Source organism: Hemitrygon akajei, unplaced genomic scaffold (assembly GCF_048418815.1).
Source record: "Hemitrygon akajei unplaced genomic scaffold, sHemAka1.3 Scf000054, whole genome shotgun sequence".
Lineage (NCBI taxonomy): Eukaryota > Metazoa > Chordata > Chondrichthyes > Myliobatiformes > Dasyatidae > Hemitrygon > Hemitrygon akajei.
Genome location: NW_027331940.1, coordinates 2561242 through 2586740, shown reverse-complemented (window position 1 = coordinate 2586740; position 25499 = coordinate 2561242). Strand labels below are relative to the sequence as shown.

General features: G+C 44.1%; 2 protein-coding genes across 2 annotated transcripts in view; both read right to left on the bottom strand.

Annotated features, from left to right (window-relative positions):
- Positions 1 to 22237, bottom strand: part of LOC140721344 (NACHT, LRR and PYD domains-containing protein 3-like) — a 47561-nt gene extending 25324 nt beyond the window's left edge. The window contains exons 1-5 of the mRNA XM_073036186.1: positions 22089 to 22237; positions 13729 to 13893; positions 9213 to 9381; positions 6102 to 6196; positions 4336 to 4502 (exon numbers count right to left, since the gene is read on the bottom strand). Coding sequence (XP_072892287.1) covers positions 4336 to 4502; positions 6102 to 6111 — 177 coding nt within the window. The 5' untranslated portion in view covers positions 6112 to 6196; positions 9213 to 9381; positions 13729 to 13893; positions 22089 to 22237. The remainder of the gene's footprint in view (positions 1 to 4335; positions 4503 to 6101; positions 6197 to 9212; positions 9382 to 13728; positions 13894 to 22088) is intronic.
- Positions 1 to 25499, bottom strand: part of LOC140721367 (uncharacterized) — a 558567-nt gene that overhangs the window by 74330 nt on the left and 458738 nt on the right. The window lies entirely within an intron of this gene.

Genomic DNA, 25499 nt, shown 5'->3' with positions numbered 1-25499 from the left:
GAAATCTGGAGGGCTGAAGTACGGCATGAGTTTGCTCTGGCGGTCAAGGGAAAAGAGAACCCCGAACCCTTCATCAAATATATTTAGAACAAAAGTATATCAATGGACAATATTGGTCCTCTTGAAGTTCAGAGTAGGACTTTATGCATGAAGCTGAAAATGGTGGGGGGGATTTAAATTGATTTTTTTTTGCATTCATATTTACTTAGGAGATATACAGATGCTTTAGAATAAAGCAACGCAGCAGTGAAATCATGGACTCTATACAGATTATTGAGGAGGTATTTGCTGTCCTGAAGCAGATTAGGGTGGATAAATCCATAGGACTTTCCTTCGTACCTCGTTTGAGGCTAGTTCAGAGATTGCAGGTGCTCCAGCAAAGGTATTTAAAAGTATTTAAAGGTATTTAAACAGTCAGATGCGGATGTATTGGAGGGTTCTGCTGTTTGAATAAGGCTGTAAGAATAAGCCAGGGAATAATAGGCTGGTGAGCCTGCACCAGTGGTGGTAAAGTTATTTGGCAGGTATTCTAAGGGACCGAATATGAGTATTTGGATGACCAAGGATTAATTACGGATAGTTAACACTTATTTGTGCCCGGTAGATCCCGTCTAACCAATCTTATAGCTTCTCGAGGAAGTTACCAAGCAAATAATGAAAACAAGTCAGTGAATGATATTTACATGGATTTCAGCAAGGCCTTTGAGAAGATCCCTTATGAAATCTTGGGAATAAGATTAAGTTGCTTGGCAGTCATGACATGGTAGTAATTTAGTTTAGATATTGGATTCGCGTGGGAAGCTAAGAGTGGCAGTAGAGGTTTGCTTCTCTGACTGGAGGTCTATGACTAGTGGTGTGCGGCAGGGATCTGTACTGGGTCTGGTGTTGTCTGTCATATATATCAACGGTCCGGATAATAATGTGGTAAAGTGGGTCAGCAAATCTGTGGATGACACCAAGGTAGTGACAGCGAAGAAGGTTATCAGAGCTTGCAGCGGGACATGGAACAGCTAGAAAAAGGTAGAATGGAGATTGGGAGATAGAATTGATGAAGACACGTGAGAGATGTTGCACTTTTTGAGGACAAACCACGATACCACTAAGACATTGAGTGGTAGGACATTGAGCAGTGCGCTTAAACTAAGGTATCAGGGAATACAGATCTGAAATTTCTTGAAATTGTTGTCGAAGGTAGATGGCGTTGTAAAGTTTTTAGGACATCGGCCTTCATAAGTCAAAATATTGAATACTGAAGTTGGGATATTGTGTCGAAATTGATGTTGCAGAGGCTAATTTGAAGCAATGTGTGCACCTACCTCTCGGAAGGATATCAATAAGATTGAACGAGTATAGAAAGAAATACAGATTGTTGCCAGGACTCGAGGACCTGAGATATAGAGAAAGTGTGAATAGGTTAGGACATTATTCCATAGAGTGTAGGAGGACCAAGTGAGATGTGATAGAGCTATACAAGTTTATAAAAGGTATAGAGAGAGTTAGTGTGAAAAGGCATTAACTACTGAGGTTGGGTACGACTGGAATTAGAAGTCATGGGGTAATGATGACTGGTGAACAATAGACAATAGACAGCAGGTGCAGGAGTAGGCCATTCGGCCCTTCTAGTCTGCACTGCCATTCACTGTGATCATGGCTGATCATACACAATCAGTACCCCGTTCCTGCCCTCTCCCCATATCCCTTGACCTCGCTATCTATAAGAGCGCTATCGAACTCTCTCTTGAATGCATCCAGAGACTTGGCCTCCACTGCCTTCTGGGGCAGAGCATTCCATATATCCACCACTCTCTGGGTGAAAACGTTTTTCCGCATCTCAGTTCTAAATGGCCTATCCCTTATTCTTAAACTGTGGCCCCTTATTCTTAAACTGTGAAAGACAATATGAGGAGGAATCAACACGTACAAACAAGCTGGATGAACTCAGCAGGTCGGGCAGCATCCGTTGAAATGAGCAGTCAACATTTCGGGCTGAGTCCTGACTGCATCTGCAGTGTACTTTGTGTTTAATATGAGGGGAACTTGTTCACTCAGAGGTTGCTGAGAGTGTGGAACGTGCTGCTATTGGAATTAGTCAATGTACATTCGATTTGAACATTTAAGATCAACTTGGATGAGTTCATTCAATGGGGGAGTTATGGACGTCTCCAGTCCGGGTGCAGATCAATGGGACTAAGCAGATAATAGGTCAGTGAACACTAGATGGGCAGAAGAGCCTGTTGCTGCACTGTAGAATTTGATGACTATGGCTAGGTCAAACTGTGACAAGGTCACTGTTGATTTTCCCTGGGGTAATCCCTGGTGAACCACAGCAGGATTACACTTCACTGCCAGGCTCCATGAGGGTCCAGTGTCAGCCTACAGCTGGGAACTGGCGGTGAGGAGCAGACAGCAATTCCACGACTATTGTGCATGCATCAGAGACCAAAGTCAACTGGTAGCAATGCTTAGAAGGAAATTTGGAGTGAGACTGTCAGCTGCCTCATGGGGTATTTGTGTTTCCTTGCTACAATTCAGTGTCGGTGGCAACAGGTGAGTGTGCCCAGGAGCATGAAGACCACTGGAAAAGTGTCTCCCATTTGGAATATTTTCAATGACAGTAATGTTGCAACTCTCAGTGTTAACATTATCTGCTGCAGTCATTAGAAACTCCAAATGGAACAATCACGTGCAACAGACAGTACCTTAACCATGAGGCATAATGAGATACTCGATCAAATGAAAGAGCATCAGTAGTTCAAAGGAATGACAATAGTCAAGTGTTGTCTGTTCACGTGACGCAGAGGGGTCCCATGACGGGTGAAGGGAGACCACAGAAATGCGTGGAGAAAGACAAAACAGATAATATGAATTGTGAGACCTCAGAAGCTTCATGACAACTCTGTTCAATGGCCAGTGAGGTCTAACATTGGAAACAAGGTAGAAAGATGAACAGAGTAATAATAAAGTTATTCACTGTCCATTGGTAGTACCCATAACATGTCCTATCACTAAAGTCGGTAGTCAATGTCTGACTGTATCGTAATACTAATAATTAATGTGTTCACACAACTGGAGAGAATCCTGCCAGAGCTTGTATCTGCTGAATAAACTCTCAGCGAGAGAGAACAGCTGTTTTGTTGACCCACACATACCTGTTTCTTTACATTTGTTTTTTTTTTTGAAATTCTGTGAATGCTTTAGAAGGATCTACACTCAGTCTGTGCCCTTCCACTTACGTGATACTCCTGCCCAGTGAAGTGATCCTCGCCTGTTAACATCAGGCCGAGACCCTCCACACCCTCCTCAATCGCCTGCTCCAGTCGCTCCATGTAGGTGAAACTATGACAGGGTCACTCTTGATTTTCCCTGGGGTAATCCCTGGTGAACCGCAGCAGCTTCACCCTTCACTGCCAGGCTCCATGAGGGGTCCAGAGCCAGCCAACAGCTGGAAACTGGCAGTGAGGAGCAGTCAGCAAACTCAGGACTATTGTGCATGTGTGACAGACCAAAGCCAACCGGTGGTAATGTTGAGTAAGAAGTTTGGACTGAAATTGTCAGCTGCCTCACGTGGAATGTCGTGTTCAGTATGGTGTCTGGCTCTTCACTAATATTCATTCTGGGTGGCAATAGGTGAACGCACTCCAGTAGCACGACGACCATTGGAAAGCTGTTTCTTTGTAATTCTATGTTAGCTGTAGATGTTTGGAATATTTTCAGTGGCACTAATGTTGCACTTCCCATGTTAACAGTATATGCTGTGGTAATTACAAACTCAAATTGGAAGTCACAAGCAACAGAAGGTAACAGAAACATGAGGCATGTTGGGATATTGATAAAAAAAAAGGGTCAGCAGTTCAAATGAGAGACGATAGTCAGTGTTGCCTGAGTTGAAAATGGGGTTGAAGGTCGACTGAGAATGAGCTGAGAAATATGTCACTATATATTTGATTTGTGGGAAACCCGTGGGTCATGAGAAGAACACAGATTGGTGATTGGCCATTAAGGTCGAACATTGGGAACATGATGTGATGTCAGAGAGAGTGGTGTAAAATGGTTCTCTGTCCACTTGCAATGTCCGTCAAGTGTCACATCACTAAATTCACCAGTAAATCATTGCCTGTATCCTAATCTGTCTATAAATGAATGTGATCAGAAAACTGGAGAGAGGCTTGTATTGGTTAATAAAAGTTCCGGGTGTTCGCAGATGAAAACTCTTTTCTTGATGTTGACCACAAGCATTACAGGATTTTTACAGCCCAGAGGTGTCGTTACACCGGTTCTGTCGGTTTGTGATAGATTCAGTAGAATCTACACTCAGTGTATGTCCCTTCCACTTACGTGATACTCTGGCCCGGTGAAGTGATCCTCGCCCATTAACATGAAACCGACTCCCTCCACACCCTCCTCAATCGCCTGCTCCAGTCGCTCCATGTAGAATCTCGTCAACCGGAACAGTTGGTGATCCTCACAATTTGACAGGAGGGCGGAGATGGCGGAGTTCAGATCTGTAGTCGGTCATAGAACATAAAGTAGTAGATGTACCATGCGTATGCAGACACGATGCCAATTTAAACCAATCCCATCTTCAGGAACATGGTCAATATCCCTCCGTTCCCAGCCTACTCATGAGTTCAAACGCCTCTCAGATGCTGCTGAGTATCTGCTTCCAGTCCTTCCCTCGGCAGCTCATTCCGGACACCGATCACTCTCTGTGGAAAACATGCATCCTAAATCCCCTTTAAACTTTACCATCTAAACAAACCTGTTACCCTCAGGTTGTTGTGGTGAAACTCGTCTGCACCCTCTACAGACCCTCCACATCATTCTCGATTTGTGCACAATACTGAAATTGTCTCTTAACCAACGCGTATCCAGTTACAGTCTAACTTTAACAAAAACCTCAACTCATCGTTAGCACACTGCCATTTGTGTTGCCACCTTCAGGGAGCTGTGCATACCCATCAGAAGAACCAACAGTATATCAATCTTATTATCAGTCCCAACATTAACTCTGCACATTGCTCGCGAATTTGACCTCTCAAAATGCAACTTCTCACATTTGCCTGAATTATCTGTACTTGGTGACTCTCTGTTCCTATTTCTAACTGGATGCCGAACACTTTGACAACAATCCCAAATTTATTCAACTCCTCCAACTCTGTAAATCAACGAATAAGTCCACCCAGTATATCATATGATTAACCTATTTGATTCACACACACGACGCATGGCGATACAGTGATCCTTGCGAACTCTACTGGTCACAGACCTTCAGCCAGAACAACGCTCCTCTAGTGCTGACTCCATTTTATGTACCCAAGACGACTTTGAAATCAATTTACAGATTCTCAGCCCGAAACGTTGAAGGTTATTTTTTCTCTGTAGGTGCTTCCTGACCTGCTGAGTTCCTCCAGCATTTTGTACGGTGTCCTCTCCACTTATTATTTTGTTTTACTTTAATCCTATTTACCAAGGTAATTTCATTGATTCAGTAGCCCCCCCCCCCCAACCCCAGATTCCATGTGCACAATTTCTCTTGTTCACTATCTCCTGCACCCAGCCCATCCTCCCTCAATATAACGTTCTTTAACTCGGCCACGGGGAACAGACACCGGGAACTCCCCTCACCTCCATTGTGCAACAACCCGTTAATCTGGGGGAGAATTCACCATTGCCCTTCCAAACAGAAAAACACCATCTGTTTCTCTCAATGGCTGTCGGAGGCATTTCCCACATCAGGGCGTACCAAATGCTGACAGAAATTCTATCTGTTCCCTCGACTGTTACATTGCCCGCTGTTGTAATCCTGTCTGAGTGTTACCCACTCCCAGCTTATTCAGGGGCTCCTTCTCCTTTCTCTCAGGTGAAGATTTGTGTGGTGAGGGGAGCGATTCGACCATTCCCGTTGTTAGGTCCCTGCGCTGGAGCTGGTAAATTGTTCCAGTGCTCAAAGTCGCTTTACCAGGTGGAACAATGACCCCGTTTGATGGCACTTTCTTTCTGCCCCGTTATCGCCCAAGTTTATCCCTCTGAACTATTGATAATTTGACTACACGTGCACCATAAGGACAGAGTTTTAATGAGAATGAGCTCAGTGAGCATACCTGTGTCCATTCTGAGTCTGACTGAGGTTGGTTGATTGTCGTCTTCTTGTCTGCCGTCTGGGTGGCAGAAAGCTGCTCCACCTGCTGGCAATGACCTGAATTACACAAATAAAGGAGTGAGTCAGTTACTCTGCACTTCATAATATAAACCATGTTTGTAAGGTCACTGCTCACTCTCCTACATTCCAGGGAGCAAATGGAGATTGGATCAAAGACCTCCAACTGAACACAAAGTTCAAGAAGATAGCAAGGAAATATAAGGAAACTTTCTTAAAGGAGCGATGCACTGCAGCTGAAGAAGCCAACAGAATTGGAAAAAGAAACACAAGAGATCTTTTGCTGAATGTTAGGGAAATCAAAGGAACAATTCATGTAAAATGAGCGTAGGAAAAGACAAAGAAGGGAAAGACCTTACAGAAGCAAAGGACATCAAAGGGAGTTGGCAGGAACACACAGAAGAATTGCAGAAAGATCCAACAGCGAAGCCACCTGCAATCACTCCCTCATCGATCTAGAGCCAGGCATTCTGGAAAGTGAAGTCGAATGGGCCATAGAAAACATTGCCAATAATAAGGCTGCAGGATGTGACAGGAGTCCAGTTGAATTGTTTAAAACTCTAGAAGGTGATGCTGTAAATTTGTTGCATACAATTTTCCAGCAGATCTGGGGAAAAAATAGCAACAACAATGACCTTTAAGCTGGATTAAGATCTGTTTTTATCCCCATACCCAAGAAGGGAAATGTAAAAGATTGTTCAAATTACCGAACATTTTCATAAGCTAGAAAGGTAATTCTAAAGATCGTGCAAGCAAAACTCCAGCAATACATGGAACCCGAACTGCCAGATGTACAAGCTGGTTTTAGAAGAGGCAGAGGCACCAGAGAGCAAATTGCAAACCCATGCTGGATAATGGAGAAATCAAGAGACTTCCAGAAAAGTATTTATCTGTGTTTTATTTACTACTCTAAAACCTTCAACAGTGTGGACCATAATAAACGACAGCAAATCCTTAAGGAAATGGGGATACCTGGACATCTGCTGTGCCTTATGAGAAACTCAGATAATTTGGCCACATCAAGAGAAGACAGTATTCCATGTTGGGTAAAACAGAAGGTAAAGGAAGGAGAGGACAACAGAGGTGACGATGGCTAGATAATGCTATCAGTCAATGAGCCTGACCTTGTGGTATCTTGGATAGGCAGTTTCCAACAAAGCAGCTTGGTGTGCAGGAACGCTGTTTTATTTCACTGTATTCATCGGCTTTCATGTATGGTTGACTGACTATTGAATTTGAACATAAATTGGACAATGATTGTATCATAAACAATATACAATAATAAATACAATTGTTTTCAGTCAATATCAGACTTGTAAGTGTTGCATTTTGTCCCTCAGATAAATCGCTCATGCAGACAGGGAGAAACCACGTTCCAAGCATCTGACCCCAAAACACCCAGTGGGACAGACTGCTGGCCCGAGGTGGGTCTGTTTACTCCGTTGTTTAAACCCAGACACCTCAAACAAAAGGCAGCCACCGGTTCCCTCCAACCCATTGTGTTATATAGAAAGATCGTGAATTGTTCTCAAAATCACTCAACACCGCACTTGCAGGTTAACACTTTACCGGTGTCCACTACACATATACTGAAGCCTTCTTCAATCTCGCCACTTCAGAAGAGATAAACCCCCTGTTCTCCCACTTCAGTCGTTGCCCTTACAGCTCTGCCAACTCCTTGGCGAGAAAGAGCAGCATTAAAAAAACGAGCTTGTTGGCTCATTCCCGGGAGTTTTGTTAGGAAACACATGGTGGGGTCTATGGAGGGAACTCCTTAATGATGAAACTCATATCCCCATTGGTTGGTATGCTAAACTGGCACTTGCTGTCACCAATGAGGGATAAGTGAATTTCACAGCGCTTCACGAGAGATACCGGGCACGCGCAGCATTTTTAAATCGTCTCAACATCAGCCCGAGAGCGCGAGGGTGAAGATGCTTCACGAGAGGGCGCACGTGGGCAGTGGGCGGGGCGGTGAGCTGTTGCGCGCGGTAGACTGTAGAGTCAGTAACAGGGAACGGGGAGCACGGCCCTCGGTCCCGCACCGTGCTGGCCAGGTCACCGCCCCGCCCAGTTTCTTTATAAAGAAACTGGGCTCTGAATGGAATCAAGGCTTTACTTTCACTGGTCAGTGAGCAGAAAGATTTGCTGACTCCCGCGATTAACACCGGCAAAACAATAGGAGGGTGAGAGGTGGAGTGAGGGGGAGGGGAAACTGTTGCTCCTTTTTCACTACATGATGCCCTGTCCACAGCCAATCCTTCCACAGTCCCTCTGAGCATTGCATCTAACTTAATATCAACTCCTCCATCATCTTGCCCAACACCTGCTTCCTATCCCGATATGACTGACTATAAACAGACTTCGGAAGCTATAGCAGTGCTGGCCGCAAGGACATTTATTCAACTTAAGTACAGGTATAACCCATGCTTTGGCACAAGATCAAATGGGAACATTGCAAAATCTATTTCTGCTTAATCACAGATTCATAGGTTCTGAAAATTTATTAGTAGAAAAGTACTTGATGACGACAGGGTATGTAAATGTAAATTATTGGTTGGCATTTGCTAGTTAGGACTGAATGAAATGTGGTGCTGGGACATTTGGCTTCAAGAGGGTTTGCTCTTAGCAGAGGCTTGCACGACGATATACTCGAGGGCAAGTATATCATTGCAGCTTGCAATAGACAGAGGAGTCAATGACATGTTGCTGTAGTTCATGGTAATTCCACATTTCTGCAGCCACTACAGCAGGAAGCACTGCGGCGTCTTATAAAGGGAGGAAATAGTCAACGCATTTTGAGATTATTGCGACCAAACACCGCCAAGCAAGGAAGCAGCAGAGCCGATAAGAGATGAAATGGGCAAAAAATGTGAGGGAATGTGCGTGGCTTCACTGAGCTGGGATGCTGACAGCAATGAGTAAATCTGGAGTGATTGCAACTGGCGTAACTGGCACTTCCACATTTATTCAGTCCCACTCCAGTTATTTCCCACCTTCCTTGGTACAGAAACTTAATGTCCAAAGGACCAGTGTTAGAGTAAATGAGACTCACCAAACTCTCTCCTGACTAAATCAATGGGAACTCCGAGTCAGATGGGTTCTCTGCAGCTGATGCTCTCAGTCCTCGGGCTGGTTCACTTGTTGTTGTTCCCTTGCTTTCAGTCGTGGTTTGCTTCCCGTTGTGGACTTTTCTTCCAATAAATCTCTCGCCGCAGGTCTAACTTTAACCAGAGAGATGTTGGAACACGTTAACAATACAAAGGAGAACCGAGCATTAAACTGAAATCTAAATCTTGAACGCATAAATAATGATCCGAGTGAAGAAATCTGGAACTGTCCCTCACACTTTACAAAACCTGAGATGCGATACAAAGGAACACACACAATAGTGGAGGAACACATCAGGCCAGGCAGCAACTGTATGTCGAATCGACTCTCTTCCATAGATGCTGCCTGGCCTGATGAGTTCCTCCAGCATTTTGTATGCGTTGCTTGAATTTCAAGAAACTGGTGATTTTCTCTTGGTCGTGATGGGATACAAAGAAGTCATTGGCTCAGTCATGGTATAAGACACAAGTCATAATACATAGGGTTAGAATTAGGTGATTCGGTCATTCTAGTCCGCTCCATAATCAATCATAGACGATTATTTTTCCAAACCGTATTTTTGCTTCCCTGCTATAATACTCGACCTATTTAGCAATGCAAAACATAAATGTACCCAACGATCGCCTCCACCACTTTCTGTGCCATCAAATTCCACAGATCAATCAACATCTGGCAAAAGTAATTTCTCCCCTCTCAATTTACAGTGGAGTTTCTTTTTATCCTGAGGCTGCACTCTCTGATCAATGACTCTCTGTCTAATCGAGACGTCCTCTCCTTTCCTATTATGTCCAGGCTTGTTGGTATTCAGTTGGTGTAAATAATCACCCCCAACGCCGTCCCCCCCCCCCCCCCCTCAACCACCATCCCTCTGAATTCCACTGGGCACAGGCCAGGGCCATCAAATGCTCCTCATGCATGGTTTATTATCCACCAGCTTTATCTTAGGAACCTTGTTAGCAACAGCTGTACTGATCATATCTCCAGGAATAACAGGACAATTGATACCAGGATAGTGCACTGGGGAAAAGCTCTGATTTCTTCACTGTTCTACTATCACAAAACGGGAGCTGGTGCCCTGAGCCATTTCCAGCAGATTTAACGTGTTCCGTGGTGAGTGTAATGACGAGAAAGTGGAATTAAAGAATCGCTCAGCAAATAAGGAACTGCCGTGGGGAGAGGAGCAAAGTTAACAATTCGGTTTCCCGACCTTTCGTCAGAATGGATTCAAACAAAATCCATTTTTTAGTGGAATTCTTGGGTTGTTCTCCTTGGAGCGGTGTGGTCTGGGGGGAGATCTGATAGAGGTTTATAAGATTATGAAAGATATTGATAGAATAGACAGGGAGTATCTTTTTGCACAGACACAGGACTGTTAGCTCATCCAGTCCGTGCCAAGTTCGGTGTGGTCCCATCCCCCTGCACACAGACTATAGCCCTCCATACCTTCTCATCCATGGATCTCCCTAAACATCTGTTAAGTACTACAATTGAACCTTTATCTCTCACTTCTGCTGGGAGCTGTTTCCGCATTCGCACCACCCTCTGTGAAGTAGTTAGCCCTCCGATTACCCTTAAATATTTCACATTTTGCCCTAAATCCGTGACATCACCCAACCTGAGGGGCAAAAGCGTACTTGCATTCACCCTATTTATACCATCATACTTTTGTATATCTCTAGCAGGGGTGAACAACTTGGGTTCCATGGACCCCTCAGTTGATTGTAGGGACAAATAGCATAAAAAAGTTGAAACCCTGCTAGGATGTCCCTTCATTCTCCTGTATTCGAGGGAATCAAGTTTGATAATTTTTTACTGAAATACCAGCAACGTCCGTGTAATTTTTCCGGCACTCTTTCACGCTTATTGGTATCTTTCCTCCAAGTAGATGACGAGAACTGAACACAATTCTGCATATTTGGATTCACGGTGTCTTTTACCACTTTGGTATTAATATCCCAACCCCTCTTCCCAATAGCCTGCGTGAGTTATAAATGTCAATATATGCCCAAAGCTCTCTTTAGGACTCTGAAGCTACCTGCAAGTAATTGTGGATCTGTATTCCCATGTCAATTTGTTTTGTCACATACCACAGCCCCTAACAGTCACTGTGTAAGTCAAATCCTGGTTTGTCCTGCCAACGTGCAACACCCCACACTTATCAATATTAAATGCCATCTGATAGTTTGCAGCCCAGTTCCCAGCTACACACATCTCCAATTCCCATGAGACTTTTAGTACTTTCTAAGTACTCACTTTTAGTACATTCTAAGAGAATATATTAAAAAGCTACAAATGAAATAAACACTCAACAGATAAAGATCATGTGTGGAAAGATAATTGTTCAGGTCAGTGTTGGAATGGCTTTGAACAATTTCTGATTTGTTTTCAGGCCTCCAGCATCTTGAGTGTTTCTTTAATTTCCAGATGCTCACAGACAGGCGACTGTGAGTGGGAATTTCCAAACTTGGTGAGAATACCGGTGAGTGAGAAACAAACCCTCAGACGTAAGGAACCGCGCACGTGACGTCAGATGGCCAAGTAGCCTAACTCTGCTCCAATGTTTTATGGTTTTATGTGGGCGCACCAGAGTGACGTCACGTGGGGGTGAGGCAAGATAGTGGAGGTTTTAATGATTTCAGGAGGAGAACGAAGGTACTTAACGGGTTCCATCACTGAATCCGATGCTGTGTGAAGTAAAGTCCCTTGCCAGGTGCCCTGCTCTGCCATGTTGTCCGTAGAGTAGGAGTTTCTCTTGAGTTGGGTCACAAAACTCAGAATGTTTCTGAAGAACAGTTTCCAGGGTGATCTGATCAGTCAGTGCTGTGTCTCGTTGTTTAGTATTTTCATAAACAACAGTTTTACTACTGTAAACCGGAATTGCCAGTGGGGAAACACAGATTAGTATTAGTTAACAGAAGACCTCTCGTCCCTGCAGTCCTTGTCTCCCGGCAATCTAAACACCCCGACAGTGAACGAATCATTCAGACAACTGATCGCTGACAGGGATTATATCTCTTGGTCGTTAAAGTTCGCCCAGAGTCGGTTGGATGTTGATGTGATGTTTGGAGGATGTCACAGAGAATGAACCGACACCTGAACACTCTCTGCTGTCCCTCTGAAGTCTTGCCACAGGTGGCGCTGCGGGGACCTCCTGCAGATCAGAGCACAGTGCCGAACCCAGCGGATGCCGGTGGTTCTCCTGCTCGGGCGGCGGTGAGTGAGGGGCTGATCTTAGGTTTATGTAATTCGAAGGTCGGTTGAAGTGGGTAAGGGCTGGGACAGAGCTAGGCATCTGGGGGGTCCGGGGTCTCCTGTTTTTAATTTCATTTTATTTTTGCGCCCGAGCCGGGAATGTATGATCAGTTAGTTATGACACCCAAGCTGAGAGGGTGGATGTTGGTGAAGGGGATCTGTCCACATGTGCGATAGTGGGGTGAACGATGGAAACGATGTGGGCCTATCGGCGGGGTGGAAGGAGATTGGGGTCAATAGACAATAAATGCAGTTGGCCATTCGGCCCTTCTATCCAGCACCACCATTCACTAGATCATAGCTGATCTTACACAATCAGTACACCGTTCCTGCCATCTCCCCATATCCCTTGACCCCACTCTCTATAAGAGCTCTATTTAACTCTCTCTTGAAGGCATTCAGAGACTTGGCCTCCACTGCCTTCTGGGGCAGAGCATTCCACATATCCACCACTCTCTGGGTGAAAAAGTTTTTCCGCATCTCAGTTCTAAATGGCTTACCCCTTATTCTTAAACTGTGGCCTCTAGTTCTGTACTCACCCATCAGCGGGAACATGCTTCATGTGGGTTAGCGTGGGTCGTGTGGGTTAGCGAACACAGCTTGACCGGGGATGATGGGTGCCGGGTCAAATCAAGTTGTAAACAACGGAGGATCTTTCCCTTTGGATCAGACAGGATATGTGTTCTTTCAGGAAGCAACAAATCTTTTGTATTAGTTACTGTCTAATCTTGCTGTTAACAATGAGTTTGTTACAGAGCCCCAGAGTCTGGAAACAGATGATTGGTAAGAAGCAGAGGGTGACGGTGACGGGCTGTTTCTTAACTCGAGTCCAGTGCTTAGTGACATTCAATTATTGGGTTGAGAATTTAAAGGGTATAGGTAGTAAGTTTGCAGCAAGTAAATCCAAGCAGTTACATTTTTTGAAAGATAGTAAGTATAAACAAATCCCTCTGATTCCCTCTCCCCACTCAGAACTGACCAAAAACAACTTCAGAAAATGCAAGACCTTGAAATGAGGTAAAGTGAGTGGCTTTAAAGAGCTGTGCTGCTGACAGCACATTACGACACCTAGAGTGATTGTAACGGGGTCTGACAGAGGCATAACTGGTACTTCTGAGCAAATACAGTCTCACTCCAACTGTTTCCTACACTCCTTTGTACAGGTATGTAATGTCTAAAGGACCAGTGTTTGAGTAAATGAGACTCACCAAACTTTCTCCCAACTGAATAAATGTGAACTCTGAGTCAGAAGGGTTCTCTCTGGTCGGTGCTCTCAGTCCTCGGGCTGGTTCACTTGTTGCTGTTCCCTCGTTTTCAGCCGTGGTTTGCTTCCAGTTGTGGGTTTTTCTTCCAATAAACCTCTCACCGCCGGTCTAACTTCAACCAGACAGATAATAAAGCACATTACCAATACAAAGGAGAGCAAAATATATCCGCTTAACAAAGTTTAAATGTTGAAGACAAATATAACGATCTCAATGAACAAATCTGAAATTGTCCCTTGCACTTCACAAAGCCTGATATGGAACACGAAGGACACATCGTTCAGTTATGGTCAGACACAAGGTGTAGGAGGAGAATTAGATGATTTGGTCCAACGAGTCTGCTCCACTATTAAACCATGTTTTGTTCCACCACCATATTCCTGCCTTCATCCTTTAACTCTGAAGCTACTGATCAATCAAGAACATATTTAAATCTGCCATAAATATATGCAAATCGCAGCCTCAGCCACACTCTGCGGCAACAATTTCCACACAGCAGCCATCCTTTGGCTGAAGAGATTTTTCTCATCTCAATATTTAGGGAAGTGTCTTGACTCTGAGACTGTGCTCTCAGATTGCAGACTCTCCATGTCCACTGTATCGAGGCGTTTCAACAGTCAGTAGGTTTACTTCACCTCCCCACACCACTCCCACCGTCTGAACTCCACTGAGCACGTCCAGACTCATCAAATGCTCCTCATACATAAAGCCGATCATTCCTCAGATTATTCATGTGAACCTTTTTAGCAACAATTGCACTGAACACATTCCCAGGAATAACAGGCAAATTGGTACCAGGATAACTTAGTGGGAAAAGTTGTGGTTTCTTTACAGTTCTCCTATCACAGAATGAGCCATTTCCATTCCCAGGTTAAATCAGGCCCATTTCAGGAAATTTAAACCATTCCTGGGTGAATGTAATAAAAACAAAACTGGAATTACCAGAAACACTCAGCAGGTAAGGAACAGCTGTGGGGAGAGGAACAAATTTGACGATTCAGGTTCACACATTTCGTTAGAATTACTTCAAACATTTTAAGTTTTTACCGCAGACATCCATCATTAAAATCCGTTAGATTTCCACTGCCTGACAGACAGGTGACAGTGAGGGGGAATTTCCATACATGGTTTGAAGACTGAACCCCCAGACCAGAAATACTCGTTCAACACCTCATAAACCTGGGCAGGTTGATCCTCGGGTTCATTTTACTTGGATCTAAAATGATGATATCCCATGACCCAACCTCATAGGGTCACACGGCTGAACCTGTCACTTACCGACGCCAGAAGCCTCGCACATCGTCCTCACATCTCACAGCAAGTGGTGTATTCTGGGATACACCCACAACTAATGTCCAAATACTCGAGACTTCTGATTCATTTGGAAGGAGGAATAGCGTGTCCCATCTGTATAAGTACTGACCTTGGCCAAATCCCAAATACTGAGAGCTCCATAGGCCGTAGTTTCCAAAGATTACAGCCCAAACAGCAACTCTCCCAGGGATCCTTGCTCCGGTAATATGATGTAGTGTTTCAGCCAATCAGAGTTCAAAAACACTCCATCAACCTATGGCAGAAGGGGAACCTGATGGTCATCTGACTGGACCAATGATCGGGCTGGAAAACCTGGCTCTGAGTCACCAGTTACGGGCATACATTTCACACTGTCTTCAGCCGCTAAACTGAACTCAATTTATCATTAACTTATTGTTAAATGAGGTCTTGCCCAGCACAATTGGCCATCATATTTCCTGTAGGATAACAGGAATAAAATGCTTTTGATACAAAATTGAAATAGTATTACTGGAAACTTGTTTCATCAGATAGGATGTGTGGAAACAGAAACTGTGGAAGACGCAGTATCCGAACTGGGACTGTCCAAGATGCTGCCCGGTCTGCTGAATGTTTCCAGCTTTTTCGCTTTTTTACTTTAAATGATGCACAACTATTAACTGACTGCAAGACGTTTGTGATGGCCTGAACAAAGCTGCACAAAAGTAATGCCCACATTCATTAGTTTTGTCTGTATTCCAACACAGGAATAATACAGTCCATACTGTCAATGTTCACACCATTTTCCTCACCCCACTATCAGTCTGTTACATCTGCTCCCGAGGCCGCTGTCACTCACTGAGGTACCGTGACCAGAGAGTGATAAAATTGAGAACCTCTCCCTGCAAGTCACATGGGTTGTTACCCTGGCAACAGAGAAAGTGGCTCTCCAAAAAAGACCAAAAAAAAAGAAATAACAGACTCACTTTGAATGCTGTCAAGATTAACACTTGGCCATTATGTAACGTTGAAACTAAAAACATGTAATTATTGATGCGATACAGACTGGCCAGAAATTGACAAGAATTTTGAGATATATCATTGAGGTGAGGGGATACAGACTGGACAGAGGTTGATCTGTCGATGGTTGAACAAGAGTCGACTGTACTTCCTTAGAAGGTTGGCGTCATTCAATGTCTGTAGTGAGATGCTGAAGATGTTCTATAGGTCAGTTATGGAGAGCGCCCTCTTCTTTGTGGTGGCGTGTTGGGGAGGAAGCATTAAGAAGAGGGACGCCTCACGTCTTAATAAGCTGGTAAGGAAGGCGGGCTCGGTCGTGGGCAAAGTACTGGAGAGTTTAACATCGGTAGCTGAGCGAAGGGCGCTGAGTAGGCTACGGTCAATTATGGAAAACTCTGAACATCCTCTACATAGCACCATCCAGAGACAGAGAAGCAGTTTCAGCGACAGGTTACTATCGATGCAATGCTCCTCAGACAGGATGAAGAGGTCAATACTCCCCAATGCCATTAGGCTTTACAATTCAACCGCCAGGACTTAAGAACTTTTTTTTTTAAAGCTATTATTAATGCTTTTTGAGTTAGTGATTTAGATGCATATCATATTTTTACTGAGTTAAGTATTGTATGTAATTAGTTTTGATACAACAAGTGTATGGGACATTGGAAAAAAAGGTTGAATTTCCCCATGGGGATGAATAAAGTATCTATCTATCTATCTATATATATCATTGAGGTGAGGGGATACAGACTGGACAGAGGTTGAACAAGATGGTTGATATATATCATTGAGGTGATCGGATACAGACTGGACAGAGGTTGAACAAGATGGTTGATATATATCATTGAGGTGGTGGGATACAGGCTGGACAGAGGTTGAACAAGATGGTTGATATATATCATTGAGGTGGTGGGATACAGACTGGACAGAGATTGAACAAGATGGTTGATATATATCATTGAGGTGAGGGGATACAGACTGGACAGAGGTTGAACAAGATGGTTGATATATATCATTGAGGTGATCGGATACAGACTGGACAGAGGTTGAACAAGATGGTTGATATATATCATTGAGGTGAGGGGATACAGGCCGGACAGAGTTTAAACAAGATGGTTGATATATATCATTGAGGTGGTGGGATACAGGCTGGACAGAGGTTGAACAAGATGGTTGGTATATATCATTGAGCTGGTGGGATAAAGACTGGACAGAGATTGAACAAGATGGTTGATATATATCATTGAGGTGAGGGGATACAGACTGGACAGAGATTGAACAAGATGGTTGATATATATCATTGAGGTGAGGGGATACAGACTGGACAGAGGTTGAACAAGATGGTTGATATATATCATTGAGGTGATCGGATACAGACTGGACAGAGGTTGAACAAGATGGTTGATATATATCATTGAGGTGAGGGGATACAGGCCGGACAGAGTTTAAACAAGATGGTTGATATATATCATTGAGGTGGTGGGATACAGGCTGGACAGAGGTTGAACAAGATGGTTGGTATATATCATTGAGCTGGTGGGATAAAGACTGGACAGAGATTGAACAAGATGGTTGATATATATCATTGAGGTGAGGGGATACAGACTGGACAGAGGTTGAACAAGATGGTTGATATATATCATTGAGGTGATCGGATACAGACTGGACAGAGGTTGAACAAGGTGGTTGATATATATCATTGAGAAGGTGGGATACAGGCCGGACAGAGTTTAAACAAGATGGTTGATATATATCATTGAGGTGGTGGGATACAGGCTGAACAGAGGTTGAACAAGATGGTTGGTATATATCATTGAGGTGGTGGGATAAAGACAGGACAGAGATTGAACAAGATGGTTGATATATATCATTGAGGTGAGGGGATACAGACTGGACAGAGGTTGAACAAGATGGTTGATATATATCATTGAGGTGATCGGATACAGACTGGACAGAGGTTGAACAAGATGGTTGATATATATCATTGAGGTGGTGGGATACAGGCTGGACAGAGGTTGAACAAGATGGTTGATATATATCATTGAGGTGGTGGGATACAGGCTGGACAGAGATTGAACAACATGGTTGATATATATCATTGAGGTGAGGGGATACAGGCCGGACAGAGTTTAAACAAGATGGTTGATATATATCATTGAGGTGGTGGGATACAGGCTGGACAGAGGTTGAACAAGATGGTTGGTATATATCATTGAGCTGGTGGGATAAAGACTGGACAGAGATTGAACAAGATGGTTGATATATATCATTGAGGTGAGGGGATACAGACTGGACAGAGGTTGAACAAGATGGTTGATATATATCATTGAGGTGATCGGATACAGACTGGACAGAGGTTGAACAAGGTGGTTGATATATATCATTGAGAAGGTGGGATACAGGCCGGACAGAGTTTAAACAAGATGGTTGATATATATCATTGAGGTGGTGGGATACAGGCTGGACAGAGGTTGAACAAGATGGTTGGTATATATCATTGAGCTGGTGGGATAAAGACTGGACAGAGATTGAACAAGATGGTTGATATATATCATTGAGGTGAGGGGATACAGACTGGACAGAGGTTGAACAAGATGGTTGATATATATCATTGAGGTGATCGGATACAGACTGGACAGAGGTTGAACAAGGTGGTTGATATATATCATTGAGAAGGTGGGATACAGGCCGGACAGAGTTTAAACAAGATGGTTGATATATATCATTGAGGTGGTGGGATACAGGCTGAACAGAGGTTGAACAAGATGGTTGGTATATATCATTGAGGTGGTGGGATTAAGACAGGACAGAGATTGTACAAGATGTTTGATATATATCATTGAGGTGAGGGGATACAGACTGGACAGAGATTGAACAAGATGGTTGATATATATCATTGAGGTGATCGGATACAGACTGGACAGAGGTTGAACAAGATGGTTGATATATATCATTGAGGTGGTGGGATACAGGCTGGACAGAGGTTGAACAAGATGGTTGATATATATCATTGAGGTGGTGGGATACAGACTGGACAGAGATTGAACAACATGGTTGATATATATCATTGAGGTGAGGGGATACAGACTGGACAAAGGTTGAACAAGATGGTTGATATATATCATTGAGGTGATCGGATACAGACTGGACAGAGGTTGAACAAGATGGTTGATATATATCATTGAGGTGAGGGGATACAGGCCGGACAGAGTTTAAACAAGATGGTTGATATATATCATTGAGGTGGTGGGATACAGGCTGGACAGAGGGTGAACAAGATGGTTGGTATATATCATTGAGGTGGTGGGATAAAGACTGGACAGAGATTGAACAAGATGGTTGATATATATCATTGAGGTGAGGGGATACAGACTGGACAGAGGTTGAACAAGATGGTTGATATATATCATTGAGGTGATCGGATACAGACTGGACAGAGGTTGAACAAGATGGTTGATATATATCATTGAGAAGGTGGGATACAGGCCGGACAGAGTTTAAACAAGATGGTTGATATATATCATTGAGGTGGTGGGATACAGGCTGGACAGAGGTTGAACAAGATGGTTGGTATATATCATTGAGGTGGTGGGATAAAGACTGGACAGAGATTGAACAAGATGGTTGATATATATCATTGAGGTGAGGGGATACAGACTGGACAGAGGTTGAACAAGATGGTTGATATATATCATTGAGGTGATCGGATACAGACTGGACAGAGGTTGAACAAGGTGGTTGATATATATCATTGAGAAGGTGGGATACAGGCTGGACAGAGGTTGAACAAGATGGTTGGTATATATCATTGAGGAGATGGGATACAGACTGGACAGAGGTTGAACAACATGGTAACATGGTTGATATATATCATTGAGGTGGTGGGATACAGACTGGACAGAGATTGAACAACATGGTAACATGGTTGATATATATCATTGAGGTGAGGGGATACAGACTGGACAAAGGTTGAACAAGATGGTTGATATATATCATTGAGGTGAGGGGATACAGGCCGGACAGAGTTTAAACAAGATGCGTGGGGAATAAGCAGATGGAACCAGATGGAAAAAGGGATCATCATTAGTTTTCTCTTCATTCCAACACAGGAATTATTCTGTACACACGGTCAATGCTCACAACTTCCTCCCCACCCCTTTATCAGTCTATTACATCTGCTCCTGATGCTACTAACTCTCACTGAGCAACGGTGACCAGAGAGCGATCAAAATGTTTACCGCTCCTTGCCGGTCACATGGGATGTTATCCTGGCAATGCAGAAAGCGGCCCTCCGAAAATGACCGAAAAATGTAAACAATGGAGTCAATTTCAAACGCACTGAGTCTCGTTATGACAAGATTAACAGGATTCAATAATACATGTACTTGTTAAAAATAAGTCTGTGAACCTTGGTTTTCAATAATTGGTGTGACCCCACACTACCCCGTATAGCAATAACTTTAGCCAAATGCTTCCGATCACTGTAGATATTCCTGCACATCGGCTCGGAAGAAGTTTAGGCCATTCCGCCTGACAAAACTGTTTCAGCTCTGGGATGTTGGTGGTAATCCTTGCCTGAACTGCTGCTGCAGGCCATTCCACAACATTCCCATGGGATTAACGATAGGACCTTGATTCGACCATTCCAAAAAAGCGAAATTTTCTTTTGAAATCACTCTCCTATCGATTTACTCTTGTCTTTCAGATAATTGTCTTGTTGGATTATCCAACTTCAATTAAACTTCAGGTGACGGACTGCTACCCTGACATTGTCCTGTAAAGTGACTTAATATAAAATTAACTCAACTGCTATTTTATAACGTTGAAACTGAAATTCTAATGTTTGCCTTTACCTTACCTCAAGGGTGTCAAACTCATTTTAGGTCACGGGCCGGATTGAGCAAAATGCAGCTTCATGCGGGCCGGATCAGTCGGAAGCGTGCGAACGCAGCTTTCGTTGCCTCCGTTTTTTCAGCCTGCTCTCATGTGTCTCAGTCTCTGCTATAACTACAAAGTGTTTCACTTTACAAATTCCGTTTCTTATGAAGAAGACTGCCGAGCAAGACTGCCGAATAAACACTAAAAACCCTGAAAACCTGGTACCTGAATAAACTCAGCATTAGCCATATCATACGCCATAGGCGCTTCGATTACTGGGGCCAGCTTTAATAGTAATTAGATATTATCTCGCGGGCCAAAGATAATTCCACCGCGGGATAATATCCAGTCTGATGTACCGAGTTTCCAGCACTATTGCTGGAAACTCGGTACATCAGACTGGATCTATGGAAAGAGAAACTGTGGGAGACTCAGTATCAGAACTGACGCTGCCCGATCTGCTGAACGGTTCCAGCATTTTCTCTTTTGACTTTAAATGATGCACAACTATTGACTGATTACAAGATGTTTGTGACGGCCTGAACAAAGTTGCACAAATTTAAGTCCCACATTCATCAGTTTTCTCTTCATTCCAACACAGGGTTAATACAGTCGATACAGTGAATGCTCACAACATCCTCCCCACCCCACTATCAGTCTGTTCCATCTGCTCCCGAGGCCGCTAACTCTCAATGAGAGGAAGTGACCAGAGAGCGATAAAAATGTGCACCACTTCCTGCAGATCCTGGCTGTTCCTGGCAACAGGGAAACTGCCTCTCCAAACATGACCAAAACAGGAAATATCAGACTCAACTTTAAACACTGAGAGTCTCCGTCTGACAAAGATTAACACAGCGGCCATTTGGTAACTTTGAAACTAAAATTGTAGTGACTGTCTTTATCCTTCCTCATTCTGCATTAAATAAATCCTCTGGTAGTTCCAAGTAACAAACACCGATTTCAGAAGTAACTCCGTGAGACAAAATACTTCACAAAATATCTTCGGAGTGAAGATCTCACAACCCGGACCGACCTCGATGGGTTTTGTCCAGGAAGCGGGGTGAGACCGCGAGTTCGGGGAAGTTACCGGGACTCACTGCCCAGCATCGCTCGGGACCGGACTCAGTACTCACCGCATGGATCTTTTCGGTCTCGCTCCGCTGAGAATAATCCGACCCACCGGCTCCCCGCCCGAGGGGGGCGAGGACCCTCTCCCGATCCGGATCCCGCCGACAATCCACCGCTCCAGACCCGCTTCAGCAAAGACAAAGAATCACCGCCCGTCCCGGGAATGTGAGCATGCGCAGTGTGCATGTTACGTCATCACGGAGGGGCGGGGCCTCGGAGACAAACCCGCAGATGCCGCCAATCCGCGGTAAAACAGGATCACGTGACGGTGGAGGGTCTCGCACGTGACCCGGTGACTGTTCCTCGCCCCTCACAGGCTGCTCGACCCATCGGCCTCATTTCCCACATTATTTTGCATTCACAGCTCTCCCATCTCAGACACGTTTCTGCCCGATCCTCATTTCCTCGATCATGGAATTAGATAGATAGATAGATAGATAGATAGATAGATAGATAGATAGATAGATAGATAGATAGATAGATAGATAGATAGATAGATAGATAGATACTTTATTCATCCCCATGGGGAAATTCAACCTTTTTTCCAATTTCCATCTTCTGCAGCCCCGTGTTGCTCCAAATACTCCCCTCCCACCCCTGTCACTATTTCCACCTTCCCACCTCCTCCCTCACCTGGATCCACCTCTCAGTCCCCAGCTCTTGTCCCATCCCCACCCCTCACCTCATTTCTCTGACTATTTCCCGTCCACTCTCAGTCCAGAGGGAGGGTCTCGGCCTGAAATGTTGACGGTCCATTCTCCTCCACAGATGCTGCCCGACCCACTGAGTTCCTCCGGCAGTTTGTCCTTTGGTCTGTATAACCCGTGTTAGTGTGGGGAGCGGGATTTTACACCATATTCCAGGTACAATCTCAACAAAGCACAAATAATTGTCACTTTGCCCGGACCATTGTCCCCGCTTGCAGGGCAACAGTCTGCCGGTGTTTGCCCCCAATGTGGTGAATCTCTCTGCTCGCCACCACCGTGGGCTCAGACATTTCCACAGATGAGCCCCTCCTGTCCCCATTATCCTTCACCTTTTCTGTGACAGCAACCTCATACCATCTTTTAGCCATCCTGATTTATTTCTTATGTGTTCTCTTGCATTTCTTATACTCCATAAGAAACTGACTGCCTATCCCTGTTATGCATTTCCATTTTGTGCTTTACCAGGGTCTCAATATCTCTTGCAATCCAAGTTTCCCTACAGTTTCTATCTTTACCTTTTATTCTGACATACCCGCTTACTACTTTCAAAATTTCGCTTTGAAGGCCTCCCATTTTCCAAGCACACCTTTGCCATAAAGCAGCCTGTCCCAGTCCACAGTTGCCAGATCCTAGTGCTGATTCCAGGTGTTGATCCATGCCCTGAACACATCCACCTTTCCTACGCTGCTCCTTGTATTGAAATATACAGGGCTCAGCATATTCACTGCACCATGCTCAACTTTTTCATTCCTGACTTTGTCTGAGGCCTGAACAACATCTGTCTCAACAACCTCTCCACTATCTGTTCTGTTATTCAGGCTCCCATTCCCCCTGCAACTTTAGTTTAACCCCCCTTACCCCCACCTCCCACCATGCAGATCTATCACCCCTTTGGCTTTCCTCTCCCAGATCAATAAAAAGGAGGTGCATACCAGGTACAGGCAGATAGGAACAAATGAGGTACTTATGAAATACAGGAAATTCAAGTGAACACTTATGAAAGAAATAAAAGAAGACATGAGGTTGCCCCAGCAGACAAGGTGAAGGAGAATCCTCAGGGATTCTGCAGACTTGTTAAGAGCAAAAAGATTGCAAGGGAAAAAAATAATTCTCTGGAAGATCAGAATGGTAATCCATATGAAGGGATAACATAGACTTGGGGAGATTTTTTTTGCATCCGTATTTACTCAAGAGATGAACACAGAGTCTATAGAAGTGAGGCAAAGCCACATCAACCTCATGGACCCTGTACAGATTACAGAGGTGGAGGGGTTTGCTGTCTTGAGGCAAATTAGTGTGGATCAATCCCCAGGGCCTGACAAGTTGTTCACTAGGACCCTTCAGAAGACAAGTGCAGAAATTATTGGGGCCTTAGCACAGATATTTAAATCATCCTTAGTGACAGGTGAGGTACTGGAGGATTGGAGGACAGACCATGTTGTTCTGCTGTTCAAGAAAGGCTGTAAAAATGAACTAGGAAATTATACGTTGGTGGGCTTGACATCAGTACTGGGAAAGTTATTAGAATGTGTGTGCAGGAACCAAGTACATACTGTAAGTATTTGGATAGGTGTGGACTGATAAAGGATAGACAGCATGGTTCTAGCCAATCTTATAGAGTCTCTCGAGGAAGTTATCAGGGAAGTGGATAAAGGCAAGGCAGTGGATGTTGTCTACATGAACGTCAGCAAGGCACTTGACAAAGTCTCATATGGGAGGTTGGTCAAGAAGGTTCAGTCACTCAGCATTCAAGATTAGACAGTAAATCGGATGAGACACTGTCTTTGGGAGAAGCCAGAGTGTGGTAGGAGATGGTTGCCTCTCTGACTGGAGGCCTGTGACTAGTGGTGTGCCACAGGGATCAGTGCTGGATCTGTTGTTGTTTGTCATCTATATCAGTAATCTGGATGATAGTGTGGTTAACTGGATCAGCAAATTTGTGGATAACAACAAGACTGGGGGTTTAGCAGATTGCGAGAAGACTATCATGGCTTGCAGTGTGATCTGGACCAGGTGGGAAAATGGTTTTAGAAATGGAAAATGGAATTTAATGCAGACCAGTGTGAGTTGTTGTACTTTGGTATGACCTACCAAGGGAGGTCTTTCACAGTGACTGGTCGGGCACGGAGGAGTGTTGTAGAAGAAAGGGACCTGGGAATACAAGTCCTTAATTCACTGAAAGTGCTATCACAGGTAGATAGGGATGGAAAGAATGATTTCAGCCCATTGCCCTTCATGAACCAAAGTACTGACAACAATAGATGGATGTTATGTTGACTTCTAGAAGACATTGGTGAGGCCTAATTTGAAGTATTGTGTGCAGTTTTGGTCACTTACCTACAGGAAAGATGTAAAAGAAGTTCAGAGATTTCAGAGAAAATTCACAAGGATGTTGCCATGTCTGGAGGACTTGGGTTATAGGGAAAGATTGAACAAATCAGGACTTTATTCCTTGGAATGCAGAAGATTGAGGGGAGATTTGATTGTGATAGAGAGGCACAGATAGTGTTAATGCAAGCTGGCTTTTTCCACAAAGATTGGGTGGGACGACAACCAGAGGCCATGGGTTAAGGGTGAAAGGTGACATGTTAAGGGGAACATGAGGGGAAACTTCTTCACACAGACGGTTATCCGGCTGTGGAATGAGCAGCCAGCACAAGTGGTGCATGCAAGCTCGATTTCAACATTTAAGAGGTTTGTGTTGGTACC